Consider the following 19,882-nt stretch of genomic DNA (forward strand, 5'->3'; position numbering starts at 1 on the left):
ATTTGTCAGGATTTTTTTTTTTAACTGATTTAATTTTGTTACTAGTAATTGGTCTGTCCGTATTTTCTATTTCTTTCTGATTCAGTCTTCAAGATTGTATGTTTCAGGCTTCCCTGGTGGCGCAGTGGTTGAGAGTCTGCCTGCTGATGCAGGGGACACGGGTTCGTGCCCCGGTCTGGGAAGATCCCACATGCCGCGGAACGGCTGGGCCCGTGAGCCATGGCCGCTGAGCCTGCACGTCCGGAGCCTGTGCTCCGCAATGGGAGAGGCCACAACAGTGAGAGCCCCGCATACTGCAAAAAAAAAAAAAAAAGAGAGATTGTGTTTCTAGGAATTCACCTATTTCTTCTAGGATGACAAATTTATTGGCATGTCATTGTTCATAGTACTCTCTTATGATCCTCTGTATTTCTCTGGTGTCAGTTGTAACTTCTCCTTTTTAATTTCTGATTTTTTAAATTTGAGCCTCTTTTTTTTTCTTGATGAGTCTGGCTTAAGGTTTATCAATTTTGTTTATATTTTTAAAGAACCAGCTCTTAGTTTCATCAGTGTTTTCTATTTCTTAGTCTCTATTTCATTTCTGCTCTGATCTTTATTATTTCTTTCCTTCTACTAACTTTGAGTTTCCTTTGTTCTTCTTGTCGTTTCTTTAGATGTAAGTTTAGATTGCTTTTTTGAGATTTTTCATGTTTCCTGAGGTAGGCTTGTGTCACTAGACTTCCCTTTTAGAGCTGCTTTTGCTGCATCCCATAGATTTTGGATCACTGTGTATCCAGTGTATTACTGTCACTTTCTCCCTATATGTTTGTTAATATTTGCTTTATGTATTTAGATGCTTCTATGTTGGGTGCATATATATTTACAATGGCTATATCTTCTTGTTGGATTCATCACTCTATCATTATGTAATGTCATTCTTTGTCTTTGTTATAGCTTTGTTTTAAAGGCTACTTTTTTAATATAAGTATTGCTACTCCAGCTTTCTTTTTGTTTCTGTTTGCATGGATTAACTTTTTCCATCCCCTCACTTTCACTCTGTGTGTATTTTTTTTTATTTTAAAGAAATTATTATTGATGTTCGAAATTATTTAACTTCAAGGATATTAGAACATGAATGAAAAACCTCCACATGCTTTTAAGAGTCTCCTATAATTTTTCTAATAGTTTACTATGTCTGTTTTATTTTACATTTAGATCCTAATTTATTAGGATTTTATGTTTGTGTGAGATATGCAATACAAAGGGGTTTCCCCCGTTCAAGTGGAAAACCAATTGTCAACCATTCATTGGGTACTTCTGGCTTTCCCAGCTGACGTGAAATGCCTTCTTTCTCACTAGCTGAACCCCCTTTCCTGAGATGCCTCGTGAGTGTGCCCGGAAGTGAGTGAGGTAAGCTCACCAACCTGGGCTCCTCTTCTACAAGGCACAGCTACTGTCATAGCCTCTGCGGAGACAGCAGGGAGCATGCAACACATGGAAGTGCTCAGAGGCCATCAGCAAGAACCCCGCCCCATAATAACCAGGCAGTGTGGGAGCCTCAAGGCTCTGGTACTGACCACAGGGTGGGGGCTCAGGGGACGGCCGCCTGCTCAGCTAGGGGAAGCTTGCTGTCTTCAGCTGGTCCCACTTCTCCTGCAGCTTGCACGCCTGGCTGTCCAAGCAGCTGACCCTGTGTTGCAGGGTCTTTAGCTTGCTGTCTTCTCCTCCTGCTCCCATAGGAAGCACACTTTGTTCTTGTTCTGCCAGGATGAGAAGCAGCAGGACTGCAACAAACTGACGAGTTTGTAGGCCCCCAATGCTGCCAGGATGCTCTCCTTGATGAACATGGGGCTGGTGTCCCTGTGCTCACTTAGCACAGCTTCTGTGCCTGGCTTCAGGGTAACATCTGTTGGAGGGGTGGAGGGGCTCTGGGAGGGCTTCTGAGGCATTGCTGTGAGGGACAAACTTGTGGGGCTCTGTGCCAAGCCCTTGTTGGGCCCCAGGCTGGTTTTGCTGCAGTCAGGCTCCATGTCTCTCTTCAGCCTCTGTCGGTCAGCAGGCTCTCAGGGGACAGACAGCCTGTTTCCAGCATGCTTGGAGGAGAAACTGTAAGAATGAAGTGAGCCAGTAAATTTGCAAGCCCCAGGTACTGGGGGGATAAAGTCATCCATGGAAATGCCGCTCTTATCTACCAGGCCCCCATCAGGGGAGGTGGTGTTCTGATTGCCAGCATCTACAGCAGACATGTTTGCTTCTCCCTGGCTGTCTAATGCTGCGCTAGCCAGATCGGCTTCTGGAGTACTTCCAGAGGCTGCTGCACCAGTTTCTGACTGGTGGCTTCTGGGCTGGCCCTGGGTGCAGTTTTACCCTACAGTGCAGCTCACTTCAACTTGCAGGACTCCAGCTTGACCACTGGGTTTTCACTTGAGGATGTTGATGACCCTGCAGCTCCTTGCCTGTCTGCTTCACTCACATGTCCCCTCAAGCCCCCTGAGGACTTTCTGGTATCCGTTCTCCTGGTGCATCCACGGCCTCCAGCTCCCTTCTTCTCAGTGAGGTGGAAGATGGAAGTCATGGCCACGATCTTGGGCAGTCAGTGCTCATCCTCCAGCCCCGTGGAGAAGCTTTCTTTGGTGAAGTGTTCACTACTGTGGAAAGACTACTTAGTGGGGGTCCAGTTATCCTTCTGAACAGCCTTTAATAACTGGATCAGACATTTTGAGTCCCTTAGGGGGAAACCTGTGGCAGGAGACAGCGTGCTTCTCCCCCTTGCCTTGTCAGTTGGAGTAATTTACAGCTGCACAAAAGATCACCATCTCGGGCCTTGGGCGGTCCTGCCACTGCCAGGCTCCAGCCCTTGCCTCGTTGAGCCCAGACCAGGGCAGGACCGCCCTGAGGGGAGGGTGCAAGGCAACATGGCTGCAGGACATGGGAGCCTGGCACACAGCTCCCACTGTATGGCAAGATGGCAAGATGGCGGCACCCAGCTGCCTGCCACCTGGGCAACCGGCCCTAGGCCTGTCTTTGTGTGTCTTTAGACCAGAAACGAGTGCTTGTAGGCAGTGTATATATGGGTCTTGTTATCCATTCAGCCACTCTATGTCTTTTGATTGGCGCATTTAGTCTGTTTACACTTAAAATAATTACTGATAGGTATGTACTTATTGCCATTTTGTTTTCTGTTTTTTTTAGTTCTTCTCTGTTCCTTTCTTCTTATTTTGCTCTATTCCCCTGTGATTTTTTTTTTTTTTTTTTTTGGCGGTACGCGGCCTCTCACTGTTGTGGCCTCTCCCGTTGCGGAGCACAGGCTCCGGACGCACAGGCTCAGCGGCCATGGCTCACGGGCCTAGCCGCTCCACGGCATGTGGGATCCTCCCGGACCGGGGCACGAACCCGTGTCCCCTGCATCGGCAGGCAGACCCTCGACCACTGCGCCACCAGGGAAGCCCCTCCCCTGTGATTTGATGACTATCTTTAGTGATTTGTTTGGATTCCTTTCTATTTTTTCTATATGTATCTATTGTAGGTTTTTGGTTGTGGTTACCATGAGGTTCGTATATAACAGTATATATATATATATATATATATATGTATGTATGAATGATTATTTTAAGTTGATTATCTCCTAAGTTCAAAGGCATTCTAATCGCCCTACATTTTTACTCCCCTCACCACATTTAATGTTTTTTTGTTTTAATTAATTAATTATTATTTGTTTTTGGCTGTGTTGGGTCCTTGTTGCTGCACGTGGGCTTTCTGTAGTTGCGGCGAATGGGGGCTACTCTTTGTTGCAGTGTGGGGCTTCTCATTGTGGTGGCTTCTTTTGTTGCGGAGCAAGGGCTCTAGGCACGCGGGCTTCAGTAGTTGTGGCATGCGAGTTCAGTAGTTGCGGCTTGCGGGCTCTAGAGCGCAGACTCAGCAGTTGTGGCGCATGGGTTTGGTTGCTCCGCGGCATGTGGGATCTTCCCAGACCAGGGCTTGAACCCGTGTCCCCTGCATTGGCAGGCAGATTCTTAACCACTGCGCCACCAGGGAAGTCCCCACATTTAATGTTTTTGATGTTATATTTCACATCTTGTTGTTTTGTATATCCCTTAACTACTTGTAGATATAGATGGTTTTACTACTTTTTTTTTTTTTTTTGGTACGCGGGCCTCTCACTGTTTTGGCTTCTTCCATTGCGGAGCACAGGCTCCGGACGCGCAGGCTCAGCGGCCATGGCTCATGGGCCCAGCCGCTCTGCGGCATGTGGGATCTTCCCGGACCGGGGCACGAACCCGTGTCCCCTGCATCGGCAGGCGGACTCTCAACCACTGCACCACCAGGAAGCCTGGTTTTACTACTTTTGTCCTTTAACCTTCCTACGAGCTACATAAGTGATTGATCTATTACCTTTACTGTATGTTTGCCTTTACTAGTGAGATTTTTCTTTTCATAATTTTGATATTTCTAGTTGTGGCCTTTTCTTTCCTCTTTAGAGAAGTTCCTTGAACATTTCTCTTAAAGCTGGTTTAATGGTGCTAAAGTTTTTAGCTTTTGTTTGTAAAACTTTTTGCCTCTGCTTCAAATCTGAATGATAACCTTGTCGGGTAGAGTATTCTTGGTAAGTTTTTTCCTCTTATCCCTTTGAATATATCATGTCACTCCCTTCTGGCCTGCAAAGTGTCTGCCAAAAAGTCAGCTGATAGTCTTATGGGAGTTCCCTAATACCTCACTAGATGCTTTTCTCTTGCTGCTTTTAAGATTTTCTCTTTAATTTTTGCCATTTTCATTATAATGTGCCTTGGTATAAATCTCTCTGGGTTCATCTTGTTTGGGCTTCTCTGTGCTTCCTGGACCTGGATGTCTGTTTCCTTTCCCAGGTCAGGGAAGTTTTCAGTTATTATTTCTTCAAATAGTTTCTCTGCCCCTTTCCCTCTCTCCTCTCCTTCTGGGACCTCTGTAATGTGAGTGTTATTATGCTTGATGTTGTCTCAGAGGTTTCTTAAACTATCCTGCTTTCTTTACAATTCTCTTCTCTATTGAGTTTGGGCGATTTCTACTACTCTCTTTTCCAGATTGCTGATCCATGCCTCTGTATAATCCGATCTACCATTGATTACTTCTAGTGTATTTTAAAATTTCAGTTACTGTATGCTTTAGCTCTGTTTGGTTCTTCTTTATGTTTGTCTTTGTTGAAGTTCTCGCTGTTCCTCCATCCTTCTTCCACATTTGCTGAGCGTCCTTACGATCATTACCTTGAACTCTTTATTGGGCAGATTGCTTATCTCCACATTTAGTTCTCTTTCTGAAGTTCTTGTCTTGTTCCATTGTTTGGAACATATTCCTCTGTCTCCTCATTTTGCCCAATTATCTGTTTATTTCTATGTGTTAGGTCAGTTGATTATGTTTCCTGATCTTGAAGAAGTGGCCTTTTTTAGGAGACATCCTGTGGGGCCCCACAGCACACTCCCCTCTGGTCACCAGAGTTATATGCTCTAGGTGTGCTCCCTGTGTGGGCTGCATGGTCCGTTATGTTGTGATGAGCTGACTGCTGTAGGTGCACTGGTAGGCAGGGCTGGCCCCTGGTCTGGTTGGCCGTGAGGCTGTGTCTTGTGCAGTGGCTGTGCGCCCACTGGAGGGCAGGCTGACTCTGCAACCCAGGAGGTACATGGGGCTGCTGCTGGCCTCCTGGTTGTTGGGCTGGGGCCCCGCATGGCTGTCTGCACAGCCTAGGGGTTTGGAAGCCCCTGCTTTCTTAAAACTGGTCAATGGTTTAAAAATATTGGTTGAATTAAAGTTCCTACTAAAAAAGCCATACATATTTTAAATTTTTGAATACATTATCTCTTAGTGAAAGGGATTAGAGATAGCATAAACCAGTTACTTGAGTTGACAACAAAAGTGTAAATATGACCATAGTTCCTGTTTGCCAATGGTTATCACCTGTTTACTAATACTAGCCCAAGTTTCATAGCCTACATGTAAGAACTCAACATCATGTTATGTGACATACTCTTATGTAAATGTATTGATTTTCTCCTCTTAAGGAACATTCATTCTAAGAAGTTAGGGAATGGCTTAAATATATATCAATATAAATCAGAAAGACAGAAGTTTATTTATTCAGCAAATACTTATTGATCACTGTGTGCCAGGCACTGATCTGAGCATCAGACATCAATGACCAAAAGTAGATAAAAATATCTGCAGTCTAGTGGGAGAAGGAATGCAGTCATAAAATAAATGATAAACATAATAAGTAAGAAATGCATATTGTATACAAGAAATTGATGAAGGCTATGCAAAAAGAAAAAGAAAAGACTTACAACATGATAAGAGGAATTCCAAGGGCAAGAAGAAGAGAAAGAACCATCAAATGAGATTGAGAAGACAGAATCCTGTGAGTGCAGAGGAGAGTGTGATGTTCTGGAAACCTAGAGAAGGGAGTTTATCAAAGTAGAGGGAATAATCAGCAGTCAGATGCTTCTAAGTGAGTCAGATCTGAGAACAGGGTGTAGGAGTTAGCAACAGGAAGGTACATTGATGATGTTGACAAGTTTCAGTTAACTTGTGCAGTTTCCTTTTGGTCATGGAAGAATAATGACAAAGAAGAGTTACTGCTAAGCTCTCTTCTTTTTTTTTTTTTTTTCCGGTACGCGGGCCTCTCACTGTTGTGGCCTCTCCCGTTGCGGAGCACAGGCTCCGGACGCACAGGCTCAGCAGCCATGGCTCACGGGCCCAGCCGCTCCGTGGCTCGCGGGATCCTCCCGGACCGGGGCACGAACCCGCGTCCCCTGCATCGGCAGGCGGACTCTCAACCACTGCGCCACCAGGGAAGCCCTAAGCTCTCTTCTTTTTGTGGTCTTATGACACTAGTGGTAGTTTGATCTTTGGTAAATGTGTAACATCTAGGTTGCCATTCACAGAAAACTTAAGATCCTGCTGGCTATGCTTCAGTATCAACCTGGTCAGAGTGAACAAATGATTGTTAAGATTACACTGAGAGCAACAGTAGGGAATGAAATTTCTGTTGTAAGAACCCCAAACCCAGCACCTCAGGAGCCAGTCATTTGGTAGTTGGCATTATATATATTCAAGGCTAACTAAGAGAATCTGTGATGTGTGGGCATTATAATCAGCTGACTCCAGGTGGCGTTCCTGGAGGCTGCTATAGAAAGAAAGAAAATAGCTTAATGAGGAAGGAATTCAACCCTGAGTTTAACTCCATTTGGTCCACTAAGAAAAAGAATACCAAGTCTGGTGGAGAATTTGCCTTCTTTAATTTAATGTGTATTCTAGATTTAGAATACATATGATTAACTTGGGGGAGGGGAGTGATCAGAAACTTAACATTTACATGTTGTCACCCTAGCAAGGGCATATTGAGTAGACAGCATCATCGTGATACGTGGGCTGAGGTGAGGCTGCTCCAGATGAGTTTCTCTCAGAGTTAATTGACAGAAACTACCCACCTTCAAGAATTTTTATTACCTTAGGAATGCTATGCCAAGACTGAAACACAGCTGTGGGTGCTGTGCTGACGCCCACATTGCCAGTGTCAGGAAGGATGTACTTTTAAACCTCTAATTTCTCTAATAATGTCTTTAGTGATTTGTGTAGGTTTGGCATTGTGAGGAAAATGCTTCCTGGCTTGGTTTATAACAAGAATTCAGTTTGCAGTCTTAAAATGTGTATTGTCTTAATATGCATGTGGAAGATACTAACAAGTTAGAAAAAAGATCTGACTAAAATACTGTCCTGTCCATCTAACAAAACTTACCCACCCATGATATATGAAAATAAATGAAAATTACATGTTTTATGCTAGAATAATCTATTTATCTATTGGTTCCTGTTTTATACCAAGATGGCAATATATAGTACTGAAAGAGAGCCAGCTTTCATATTCAATTCCAATCTGACTCCTTTCCTTTTCTCTAATGGAAAAATTGGATTAGACTCATGTCAACCTATAGAGTGGAGGAAGAATAAGCTTTTGTAAATAAATATTTTTAAAGAGGTAAGAAATAGCACTCTTTTTAAAAATTTATTTATTTATTTATTTTCGGTACGCGGGCCTCTCACTGTTGTGGCCTCTTCCGTTGCGGAGCACAGGCTCCGGACGCGCAGGCTCAGCGGCCATGGCTCACGGGCCCAGCCGCTCCGCGGCATGTGGGATCTTCCCGGACCGGGGCACGAACCTGTATCCCCTGCATCGGCAGGCGGACTCTCAACCACTGCACCACCAGGGAACCCCAAAATAGTACTCTTTTGCTTGAAATATAAAGCTTCATAACCAGTTGGTAACTATATTATTTTATAGATGTTATGGCATGTTTCTTTTAATATATAAAATCTAAGGGATTCTTTCCTAACTGGTAGATTCACTGCAAGGATTGATTATATTTATCAAAATAAATATACATTCAGCTTTTAAGTAGACACTAGTACATAAAGCAGAATATCCCTATATTGCTTACAAAAGGAATATATAGAATTTATTTCCATTCTGCTGGTGTATATAAAAACATTTGTTTGGATCTGAAGTGTGTTAATTTTTACCTTTACATTGCCTTTGTCCCATCTTACAAACTCAAAACCTTATTGGAATAGAATCATAGAATTAGAATTTTAAACCTGGAAGAGACTTTAGAGTTATTTTATTTCAATTTCTTAATTTTTCTATTGAGGAAGTAAAATCCAGAGAATTTAAGAGTCTTTGTTCAGGTTACCCAGCTAGAATTAGAACCCAGCTTTCTAACTCCTTATATTTATGCTATAATCTGTCTCCAACAAGTTAGTTGAATAGCAATTAAATAAGTTGGCAGAAACTTTAGGTCTCGCTTGTGTTTATGTCCAGGCTTCAAAGTGATCCCTAATTATTCTTTATCACTTAAAAAAATTCTTGCAAGCACATTAGGTGAAAGTAATGCTAGGGATTCTCCTATGACTTGGTCCTGTTATGAAATCTAAAGAAATCAATGCTCATCTAGAGCAAAAAACATGAACATACTCAGTACTGAAGTTTTCCTTCCTTGTGCTCCACTAATTATGATAATGATTTGAGTAGTTCCATAATGATTGTCTTAGTCTATTTGGGCTGCTTTAACAAATTACCATAGACTGGAAGGCTTATAAACAACAGAAATTCATTTCTTACATTTCTGGAGGCTGGGAAGTCCAAGATCAAAGCCTGGGCAGATTTGGTATCTAGTGAGAGCATGCTTTCTGGCTTATAGATAATTGTCTTATCCTTGTGTCCTTACCTGGTGGAAGGGGCAAGGGAGCTCTCATGGGTCTCTTTTTCATAAGGGCACTAATCTCATTCATGAGGGCTCCACCCTCATCACCTAATTACCTCCCGAAGGTTCCACCTCCAAATTACATTACACTGGGGATTAAAATTTTAACATGTGAATCTGGGTGGTGGGGGGGACAAACTTTCAGTCTGTAACAATGATTTAACATCCACCTCATCCTTAAATACTGCTCCCAGATATACTCTATGGCTTTTTAAAGGACTAATTTGGGAAAATACTGATTAAAATAAAACAGTATAGACACTGATAAGTACTGAACTGTTCAAGGTCACTAGGATACAACTGTATTTTTATAATTCAAAATCTTCCACCAGGCATGTTTTGGGTTGTGGTTATTTCTGAAATAGAATTGAGGAGTCGAGACTGACCTACTCAGATAAATAGTCTGAGGATAAAGATGACACTAGCCAATTTGAGCAGCAGGGAAGAAGAGTCAGAACATTTATGAATCTGAGTTTTATTTTGTGTGTCTGAAGAACTATTGTTAGCTTAAAGCAAGACCCTGTGCTTTGTTTATAGAGTTCAGTGTATGAAGTTTAATAGAGCTGGATTTCTGCTTCACCATACATAACATTGAAAAAGTCAGTATCCACAGAAATCCAAATATGCATTCATGTATTCATTGACAAATAGCTTTAATGAAGTGGAATTTTTTTTCTTTTTTTTCTTTTTTGTGCTTGTGGGATCCTAATTCCCTGACCAGGGATTGAACCCAGGCCCTCACCTGGGCCCTCGGAAATGAGAGCAAGGACTCCCAACCATGGGACCATCAGGGAATTCCTGTGAAGTGGAATTTTTTTATGTATGTCACTAAACTTAAAAATTAAAACTAACCAGGGAATTCACTGGTGGCGCAGTAGTTAAGAACCACCTGCCAATGCAGGGGACATGGGTTCGATCCCACATGCCACGGAGCAACTAAGCCCATGCGCCACAACTACTGAGCCTGTGCGCCTAGAGCCCATGCTCCACAACAAGAGAAGCCACCGCAATGAGAAGCCCATGCACTTCAATGAAGAGTAGCCCCTGCTCACTGCAACTAGAGAAAGCCCGCGTGCAGGAATGAAGACCCAACACAGCCAAAAATTAATTAATTTAAAATAAATAAATAAAATTTAAAACTAACCAGACCCCTAATGATATCTCAACATTGTTCAAAAGGTGTTTATGCATATAGTTCGTATATGACTTAGACATAAACTAAAGATTTTATTTTTATCTATGACTATATAAAGTCTGTACTTGTATTCCCAAAACAAACAAGAAAGTAACAAATTGGTATGTATGAAAACGTATTTCCGTTTATTTGCAGGATGTGAACTGCTTGAAGATAGGAATGGTAATAAGCACTTATAAATATCTGTTAATATAAGTAAATAGCAAAAGAGTGTTCTTGGACTATATTTGAAGGGCCTTAACAAGATTAATTTGATTTTAAAAGAGCCAGTCCCCCAAAATGACACATACTGCAAAAGTTAAAAAATTTCTAATCATACTCTTCTTCAGCAATGTTCTCAACATAGTAACATTTGTAATCCCAGTTCCCCAGATTGCCTTGATTACTGGCCCTCCTCTGATATTTTCTATGTAATACATTTGCCAAACTTTAAAACTCTAAAACCTGCTGTATAGGGATCTTTCAAGTATTGTATGAGAAACGATGAAAGCAAGCAGTTTGCTATGTTATTATCATGTTAGTTTCTCTCGGTAGTTCTCTTAGAAATGACAAGCTTTAATGATAAGCTTTCATTTGAGTTGATCAAATATTCTCTGATGTGACTATGTTTTAAAATATATTTGCAATTCTGATTTTTCAGAAATAATCACTTTCAATCAGAGTCAAAACCATAGGAACTTATTCATGCTAAATGTTGTAGCTTTTTGACATGTAGGAATAGCTGATGTGGGTGAGGTGTCTAGCTTGATGTTTTATCTCTAGCTATTCATCAGCTAATCCTCCTCCCTACTTCACTGAAAATATTTTCATTCTGTCTGACAAAAAGTAAAAAATTACATTAACTGCGACTAAAAATGTATTGCAGATGACACATTAATGAGACTAATGGTTCTTGCCTTATTCTCTGAAGTTTTCACATTCTTACCTTTGGTGAACGAGATCCAGATAGTTTAATAATTATACAAAAGATATCCTTTATGGAGGCAACTCTTGGGAACAAGGTTGCAATAAAGGTTTTCAGGTTTTTTTAAACATTAATTTTAAAACAGCAAAGGGACCAAGTAAATGTTATAACTATATACTAAAAGTCCACTTGGGCAAAATATCTGGATGTGTCCAGTTAATCAAAATAAAGCGTGATGAAAGGTAAAGACAGGCAATGCTGACAAAGAATTTAGGTCTATGAAGGAAGATTTTGACTCATCAAGAAAAATTCGGTTAACTTGGCATGAAAGGAGAAATGGCGATATTGTTTAAAAAGCATTTGGATTTCAAAGGATGCCATCAATTTATTTCATAATTGTTAAAGGGTAGTAACTTTCAAAATTTTTTTCATCATAATCAGGATTCAGTATATACTTAATATATATCTGGAATACTTACCTTTACCTCATGCACCTTATTCTATTTCCTTTTTTTAAAAAAAATGCTCACAGTTCATAAATTGATTTACCCACTAAATGGATCATAATCTACAATTTGAAGAATACTGATGAATGATAAACAGAATTTTCTAAGTTTTTTATTTTCCCTTGGGGACTTAGAACATAAACATTTTAATTTTATCTCTTTCTAAACCACTCACTTTCTTGGTCCCACCTAAACCCTGTTATCACAAAAATTGCACCAGCTCCAAAATCATACACACAGGTATCCTGTTCTCAGACTACAACACTCCATCCTTTTAGGTTATATGCCCAAGTACTACCACTACCACTAAAATTCTTTTTTTTGTGTTTTTAATATTTCTATAGTGTTATTTATTTTATTTTTTGGCTGCGTTGGGTCTTTGTTGCTGCGTGCGGGCTTTCTCTGGTTGCGACGAGTGGGGCCTGCTCTTCGTTGCGGTGCGCAGGCTTCTCACTGCGGTGGCTTCTCTTGTTGTGGAGCACGGGCCCTAGAGCGCGCGGGCTTCAGTAGTTGGGGCTCACAGTCTCTAGAGCGCAGGCTCAGTAGTTGTGGCGCATGGGCTTAGCTGCTCCGCGGCATGTGGGATCTTCCCCGACCAGGGCTTGAACTTGTGTCCCCAGCATTGGCAGGCAGATTCCCAACCACTGCGTCACCAAGGAAGTCTGGCATAAAGGTTTTTAATTTTGATGTAGTTCAGTTTAACTCTTTTTTACTTTTGCTGCTTGTATTTTTGGTGTCATATTTAGGAAAGCCATTGCCTAATCCAAGGTCTTGAGGTTTTACTGCTGTGTTTTCTTTTAAGATTTTTATAGTTTTAGCTCTTATAATTAGGTCCATGATCCATTTTGAGTAAATTTTTGTATATGGTGTAAGGAAAGACACTAACTTGATTATTTTGTGTGTGGATGTCCAGTTGTCCCAGCACCATTTGTAGAAAGTACTGTTTTTTTCCCCATTGAATTGTCTTTGCGCCCAGTCAGTGATGATTTATTTACATGTTATTAAATTCAGTATCTGATTTTTCCCTTATCTTGTTTGACTTCTCAGTAGTATTGACACAGTTGACCATTCTGTTCTTCAAATATTCTACTCTCTTGGTTCACCTTTTACTTATCTTGCTGTCTTTTCAGTATTTATAGGTTCCTTATCTTCCACCAAGCTTCTCAGTGTTGGGTTTTCAGTTATTATGGCTGTGTAACAAATTAGCACAGAACTTAGTGGCATAAAACAATCATTTATGATGCTCATAGTTTCTTTGGGCCAGGAATTAAGACTGGGCAAAGCAGGGTCAGCTTATCTCTGTTCCAGGATGTCTGGGGCCTCAGGCTGGGACTGGTATCATCTGAAGGCCTTTGCCATTACATGTCAGGCAGTTGATAACAGCCACTGACTGGGAGCCTCAGCTGACACCCACATGAACCTGTCCATGTCCCAGAGGGAGGGGAATGGCAGAGGAAGGGGAGGAAAAGGAGAAAGGGGAGGAAGAGAGAGGAAGAGAGAAGAGAAAGCCAAGGGGAAGTCTTGTAGTCTTTTATGACCAAATCCCAGAAGTCACAGCATCACTCTTGCCACTTTTTTTTTTTTTCGTCAAAGTCTCATTCACATTCAAAGAAGGGAAAACAGATTCTGCCTCTTCACTTGGAACGGTAAAGTTCTTAAAGAGCATGTAGGACCAGAAATATTGCTGTGACCTTTTTTAGAGAAACAATCTGCCACCGTCTGTTCTGCCCGCACAATTCACATCCTTCCCACATGCAAAAAAATCACTCACCCTCCCCACAAAGTCTCCCAAAGTTTCATCCCTTAATGGCATCAGGCTCAGGCTTGAGGTTCAGGATCTCAGCGAGGTCAGGTCCAGGTGAGATTCCTTGGGTATAATTTCTTGATGACAGCTCCTTGAATATAGTTCCATTTGATTTGAAAACTTGGGGACTAAAGAGGCATATTATCTACCCCCTTCCCCACTACTACCCAACATACAATGCGTATGTTGGGAAGGTACTTACTATTCCAAAAGGGGGAAAACAGGAGGCACATAGAAGTCACTGGTCCATAGTAGTTCTCTTTTTATGTTTTCTCTATGTGATCTATTCTATTTCCATAGTTTAAAAAAAAAATTTTTTTTTTTTTTGGCCACGGTTCGCAGTTTGTGGGATCTTAGTTCCCCCGCCAGGGATGGAACCCATGCCCCCTGCAGTGGAATTGCGGAGTCCTAACCACTGGACTGCCAGGGAATTCCCCTCTATTTCCATAGTTTTAAATCCCATCCATACATTCATGACTTCCAAATTTCCTGACATCTCTGAGCTCCACACTAAAATATATAATTAGCCATCTGACACCTTCACAAGGATATCTCACAGATTTTTCCAACTTAACATGGCTAAAATGAATTCTTATTTTCTACTTTACCCTTTTCCTCCACAAATCTGTCTTTTCCTGGTTTCTTCATCTAGGTGAATGATGCCACCATTCACCGAGTTGCTCAGACCAAAACCTTAGGACTCAGGCTCATTCCTTTCTGTCTCTCACCTCTACATACAGTAATCAGCAGGTTCTATATTTTCTTTCTCCAAAATCACTTTTTTAAAAAAATCTCACCTGGATTACAACAGTCTCCTTATTGGTCACCCTCCTTCATTCTTGCTGCCGTCCAATTTTCTTTGACACAGCAGTCAAAGTAGTATTTTAATTAATATGCCTGGTTATGACACTGTCTAGCTCACAATCTTCAGTTACTTCCCCCTGCATTTTGAGTAAAAGATCCATGTAACTGGCCTGTTCCTGTTCCTCTGACCTTATTCCTCACTACTTTCCCCCTTACCCACTATACTTTATCTTCTTTGGGCTTCTTCCGGTTCCTCAAACATACCAAGCTTTCAGAAAGGGCCTGTACACATGCTGTTTTCTCTGTCTGGAATATTCTCCCCCAGCTTCCCACTTCCACATAACTGCGTCTTTCTCATCCTTTGAGGTATGGCATTCCTGACTATTCTAAGTAGGTACTTCCCTTTAATACTTTCAATCCTATTTGTTTCCTTTATAAAACGTATCGCAATTTTAAGTTATATCCTATCTGTTTACTTATCATCTGTCTCCCTAAGCCTCCCCAGGTCAGGGGCCATATCTGTGTTATTCACCACTGTATACCCAGTGCCTAGGTGACTGCCTACCATATTATATGCCCTCAACAAATATGTAGTGAATATTGTTTAAAGGTATAATTTTGTTTTGAGACAATGTTAATAATTAATAAGTAATTAGTAATAATTTAAAATGTGATGGTTCCTAATTCTTACTGAAATAGCCTTTTTTTTTTCTCTTTTAGTAACTGCCCTTCCTTTTTGGCTGCTGCTTTAGCCAGAGCCACATCAGATGAAGTCCTTCAGAGTGATCTTTCTGCACATTATATTCCAAAGGAAACCGATGGCACAGAGGGGACTGTGGGTAAGTACTTTTCTGCATTATTTGTTTTAAAATATTAAAATCTTCTCCTGTGTAGTGATTCACAGAAAATGTCTACAAAATACTATATCTAATTATGTTTACCCACTGGTTGATTTTAATAGTAGTAGCAAGAGAAAAAAAAGCAAAAAAATTTTTTTCAAACTAATGAATAAAAGTAGGGAAAAGAGGGGAAAATACAGGCATATTTTGAAACCACATGAAGGTAACTGGAGTGAGAGATTATCGGAACAGTATGTTATCATAAATATACCTAGATAAATGGAGAGGTGACAGTTATGTAATGTGATTTAATTGCCTGGATCATTGTACATCTTTTTTCCAGGTAAATTATGAGGCTTTAATTATTAACGAAGGCATGTTTATTAATGTGTTAGGCTTATACATATTTGACAGACTAAAAAAATGCCAATTGTTGTAAAACTTAGGGAATGGCTACTCAAAATTGTTGGGAATTTTAATATTTCACTGTTTGTTCTATTTTAAGCATTTGCCTTTAAACATGGTGCAGAAGGAACAAAGCGTATATTAATGAATCAGGACAGCTGGATTCCAGAGAATGTGAGGCAGATATAAAAATAAACATTCTTATTCTCCCTTTATCTCTCTAGATAATTTTTGACAGAAAACTGGCAAAGAAGGAATTCCTCTGCTTGTTTTTACTGAGAGTAATTGATTCACTTGGAACCAAATTGTTCCAGAGTCAAGTTGGATGGAATTCCTGCTGCAAAGCATTGGTCTTTCCTCTTGTACTGATGCATGAAGTAAAAGCCCTATAATGAAAAGATGAGGGAGATTAAATTCTGCTTCACTGCAGCCAGGGTGATGGCTGACTCAGCTCCAGCTCAGTACAGTGACATTAACGACTGATGAGTAATTTACAGCTGTGAGGGGGTGGACTGCTACTTTGGACAATTTTCTCTTTTTCGCACCCTTTTTAATTTAATTTTATTTTTCCATTTCAAGCAGCAATTATTTATATACTGATGTTCTTACACCGCTTCCTGCAGGAGAATACTTAACGTAGCAAGATGGAAGTGTTGCCCTACGTGCCTACTTTGGAAGAATTTTCTGAACCCCCATAAGATAGCGAAAGTGTAATTAAGGATTATTGTTTTGGTGGATATCATTGGTCATTCAGATTTCATATTTTCCCAAGAGACTACCCAGTAATGTCTCCGTGCCACTGCTGTGATTCAGAATGATCTATTATAGTTCCAGACTGTTTGCACGTCCTTCCTCTCTTTAACCCAAATCACTCAGTGTGAACTGCACTGAGGAGAATCTCTACAGGGCGTATTGTGTTTAGCCATACATCAGAGTGGGAAATGAGCATACTGAATAAGGCCTGCTGTCATTGTCTTAAAGGCACTGAAGTCCCCACTGAAATGCCCTTTGACTTTTCTCTTAGGTGTTTCCAAAAACAGACTTAAAGAAGAAAAATCCTTACCTTAAAGTTCTTTTTAATGTTTATGTCATCCCTAACAATGTTTGTTAAACAACCTTGCATTTCTGTTGGCAGACATAACTCCTGTCCAGAAAACCTAAAATCAATTTAAAATATACCAATGTAAAAATTAAAAACAAGAAGGTGAAAATGATCACTAATACAGAGGATATTAAAAGAAATTATGAAAACTTTGTGAAAATAAATTTGAAAACCTGGGTATCTTCTAGAAATATACAAGTTAACAAAACTTTACCTAAGAAGAAAGAAATTGAGAAGATTGTCAAAAAGGACAAAAGGCGTAGGTGATTCTACAGGTGAACATTTTCAAACAAGACAGATAATTCCATTGCTTTTTAAAATGAATTATCCAATTGCATAGGGAAAGAAGGAAAATTTGCACAGCATAACACTGATACCAAAACTTGCCTAAGACAAAACTAAAATAAGGAATGAGAGATAAGTCTTAGTAATCAATGTAAAAAATCTTATTGAGGGCTTACTATAGCTTAGCACTGTCCTGGGGAAACAGCAGTGAAAAAAACAAAAATATTGGGACATTTATTACATAATTTGTATATTAATAGGTCAAAAGAAAAAAACAGAATAATCTCTAAGGATGCCCAAAGAAGCATTTGATAAACTTCAATATTCATTCCTAATTTTTAAAATACACTTAATAGAGTAGAACTAGATGGATACATCTTGGACACTGTAGGACCAGATTTGGCTCAAACCAAAAACCTAGCAGGTATGCTTAAAGTATATACTAAAGAATTTTTTAGCTGCAAGTGACCGCTGGCTTCAGCAAAACAATTTACTGGCTCCCCTTCAGGTAAGGGCTACACAGCTAGATTCAAGGCTTCACATGATGTCATAAAGACCTGGCATTTCTCCAACCATCAGCTGTACTCTTTTTCATCTTGATTTTATTTTCAGGTTCTGTGGGATGGCAAAATGGCTGCTAGGAGCACCAGATGTTCATCTGCCCAGGTTCAAAACAAGCAGGAAAATAAGAGCGACTTTACTCAGTTGCTCCTACATAAATCACAGGATTCACTGTAATCAGCCCAGCTTAGGTTATTTCCCTTTCCTGAACGAATAACTGTGGCCAGAGGAATGTGGTTCCTAATTGGCTAGACCTGAATAACGTTTTACCCCTAGATGCACATGGACTGAGAGTAGAGAAGGAAATGTTCCTGGTAGAAAGAGGAATGTTTGCTAGGTGGCAAATAACACATGAAAACAAAGTTCTGACTCAGAGTAGCAAATAAATAAAATAACTAGGAATAAATTCAGTAAGAAATAAGAAGGACCTATGTTAAAATTCTATTGAGCAACAAACAAAGGATTTAAATTTATGAAACAGTATAACTTGTTCCCGAATAAGACTTAATATGAAAAAGAAGTCAATTTTTTCCCAAATAACTCTGTAAATTCAATATGATCCCAAACACAATGGCAACACAGTTCCCCCTCAAACTTTGACAAAATAATTAGTTCATCTGGAAGAATAAACATGTCAAACTACCCAAGTGACGTCTTTTAAAGTTAAGAATGATAGGAAAATTAGTTCTCCTCATATTAAAGCACGTTATAAAGTTATAGTAATTTTTAAAGAATGGCGTCATTGTAGAAACAGTTGGAGAGATCAGTGAAGAAGAATTAACAACCAAGAAGCATACAAATATTTTAATATTTTAGTGGTTATTAAAGTTTGCTTATTCATTTATTTAGTCAACATCTTGTGAGCTCCTGCTATCTGCTAGGTACTTACTATGACTGATCCAGGACAATTAAGACACAGTCTCTATCTGCTATCTAATTTGGGAAAAGTAGAGCATGGGTGTGAGTCAGATAGACTCACAGATAGACTCACATAGAGTCACAGGCAGTACTCACTGAGAATGGTATTGCCTGTTTGTGAAATGTTCCAGAGACATAGAATGTAGCATATAGTCAATAAATGTTATACATTGTTTAAAACTGTGGTAAGAGCTATAATAGATGGTGTGATCAAAGACAGATCTAGTGGTCTACTGAATATCAGAGAAAGCTGGTATTGCTTCCCTTGATCAATTTAATCTGTCTACACCAGGGCTGTCCAGTAGACAGCACAATGATGGAAGTGTTCTCTACCTGCATTGTCCAATGTGGTAGCCAGTGGCCATATATAGTTACTGAGTACTTGAAATATAGCTAATGTGACCAAAAAACTGAATTTTAAATTTTATGTAATTTTAGTTAATTTAAAGTTAAATAGCCACATGTAGCTAGTAAACTACCTGAATGGACAGTAGAGGTATATATACTAAGAGTCATATAAACAGTAATAATCAAACCAAAGTATGATATAATGTTTTATATTATTATCTGGGAATCTGGGAACTATCCTGGTAGTTAATATCAGTTATTTGTTTCACCCCACCCCATGCTCCCTCAAAGTTTCTGAATTCACTTATTGTTTTGCAGTCTTCTGTTGTGATTGAGTCAAATGCACACCCAAATGTAGGGTCTGGATTTGGGGGGGGATATGCTGTTGCAGAGACCAGATGGGTTGGAGAGATACAAATAGGTAATTGCTGGCTGAAAGAGACAGTCTCTGGTAACTGGTGCTTTAAACAAACAAACAGAAAGATTGGAGTTGCTAAATGTTGGGTTGTCTACTGGCCTCAGTAGACAACCTCTTATACACACCTCCTCAGGTTGTGCTTGCTCTTTGAACTTCTTTTCTCTTTCAAATGTACCCCTGACTTTCGGTTATACAAAAATGTCAAAGGGGACAAAGTCACAAACATGGTTTGCCACCCTGTACTACGTTAATGAGAAAAAGAAAAGCAACAAAAACCTTGAGACCAGCTTTCTGAGTATAGTCACTGAAAGAAGAATTCTGAATAAGAAAACAGGTAAAGTTACAGATTCAGGCAACAGCAGGGTAAAGAATAAAGAACTGGGAGTCTAAGTTCCCAGGCCATTCTAGAACACGTAATCTCTCTTCTTTGAGATTTGTGCTCTAGATCAGGAGAGGCGTGTGCAGCATGTGTGCCAACCTGGCACACGTTTTCTCAGGCTGTCAAGCTGTATCTGATTGAGTAAAGTTAA

The 19,882-nt window shown here is 40.1% G+C and overlaps 2 protein-coding genes and 1 pseudogene across 10 annotated transcripts in view; 1 reads left to right on the forward strand and 2 right to left on the reverse strand.

Moving 5' to 3' along the window:
• The window catches only part of PPM1E (protein phosphatase, Mg2+/Mn2+ dependent 1E), a 192,210-nt gene that overhangs the window by 155,031 nt on the left and 17,297 nt on the right, over positions 1–19,882 (forward strand). Inside the window, exon 2 of the mRNA XM_060133973.1 lies at positions 15,197–15,315. Within this exon, the coding sequence (XP_059989956.1) occupies positions 15,197–15,315 (119 nt within the window). The remainder of the gene's footprint in view (positions 1–15,196; positions 15,316–19,882) is intronic.
• On the reverse strand, positions 1,594–2,795 carry LOC132511422 (peroxynitrite isomerase THAP4-like; annotated as a pseudogene).
• TRIM37 (tripartite motif containing 37) overlaps positions 15,773–19,882 on the reverse strand; it is a 151,156-nt gene continuing 147,046 nt past the window's right edge. For all 9 annotated transcript variants that reach the window (XM_060133971.1, XM_060133969.1, XM_060133963.1 and 6 more), the window contains 2 exons: positions 16,784–16,877; positions 15,773–16,106 (listed from right to left, as the gene is read on the reverse strand). In XM_060133971.1, coding sequence (XP_059989954.1) covers positions 16,011–16,106; positions 16,784–16,877 — 190 coding nt within the window. In that variant the 3' untranslated portion in view covers positions 15,773–16,010. The remainder of the gene's footprint in view (positions 16,107–16,783; positions 16,878–19,882) is intronic.

The sequence above is a fragment of the Lagenorhynchus albirostris genome, chromosome 20 (genome assembly GCF_949774975.1).
Source record: "Lagenorhynchus albirostris chromosome 20, mLagAlb1.1, whole genome shotgun sequence".
NCBI classification, from domain to species: Eukaryota; Metazoa; Chordata; class Mammalia; order Artiodactyla; family Delphinidae; genus Lagenorhynchus; species Lagenorhynchus albirostris.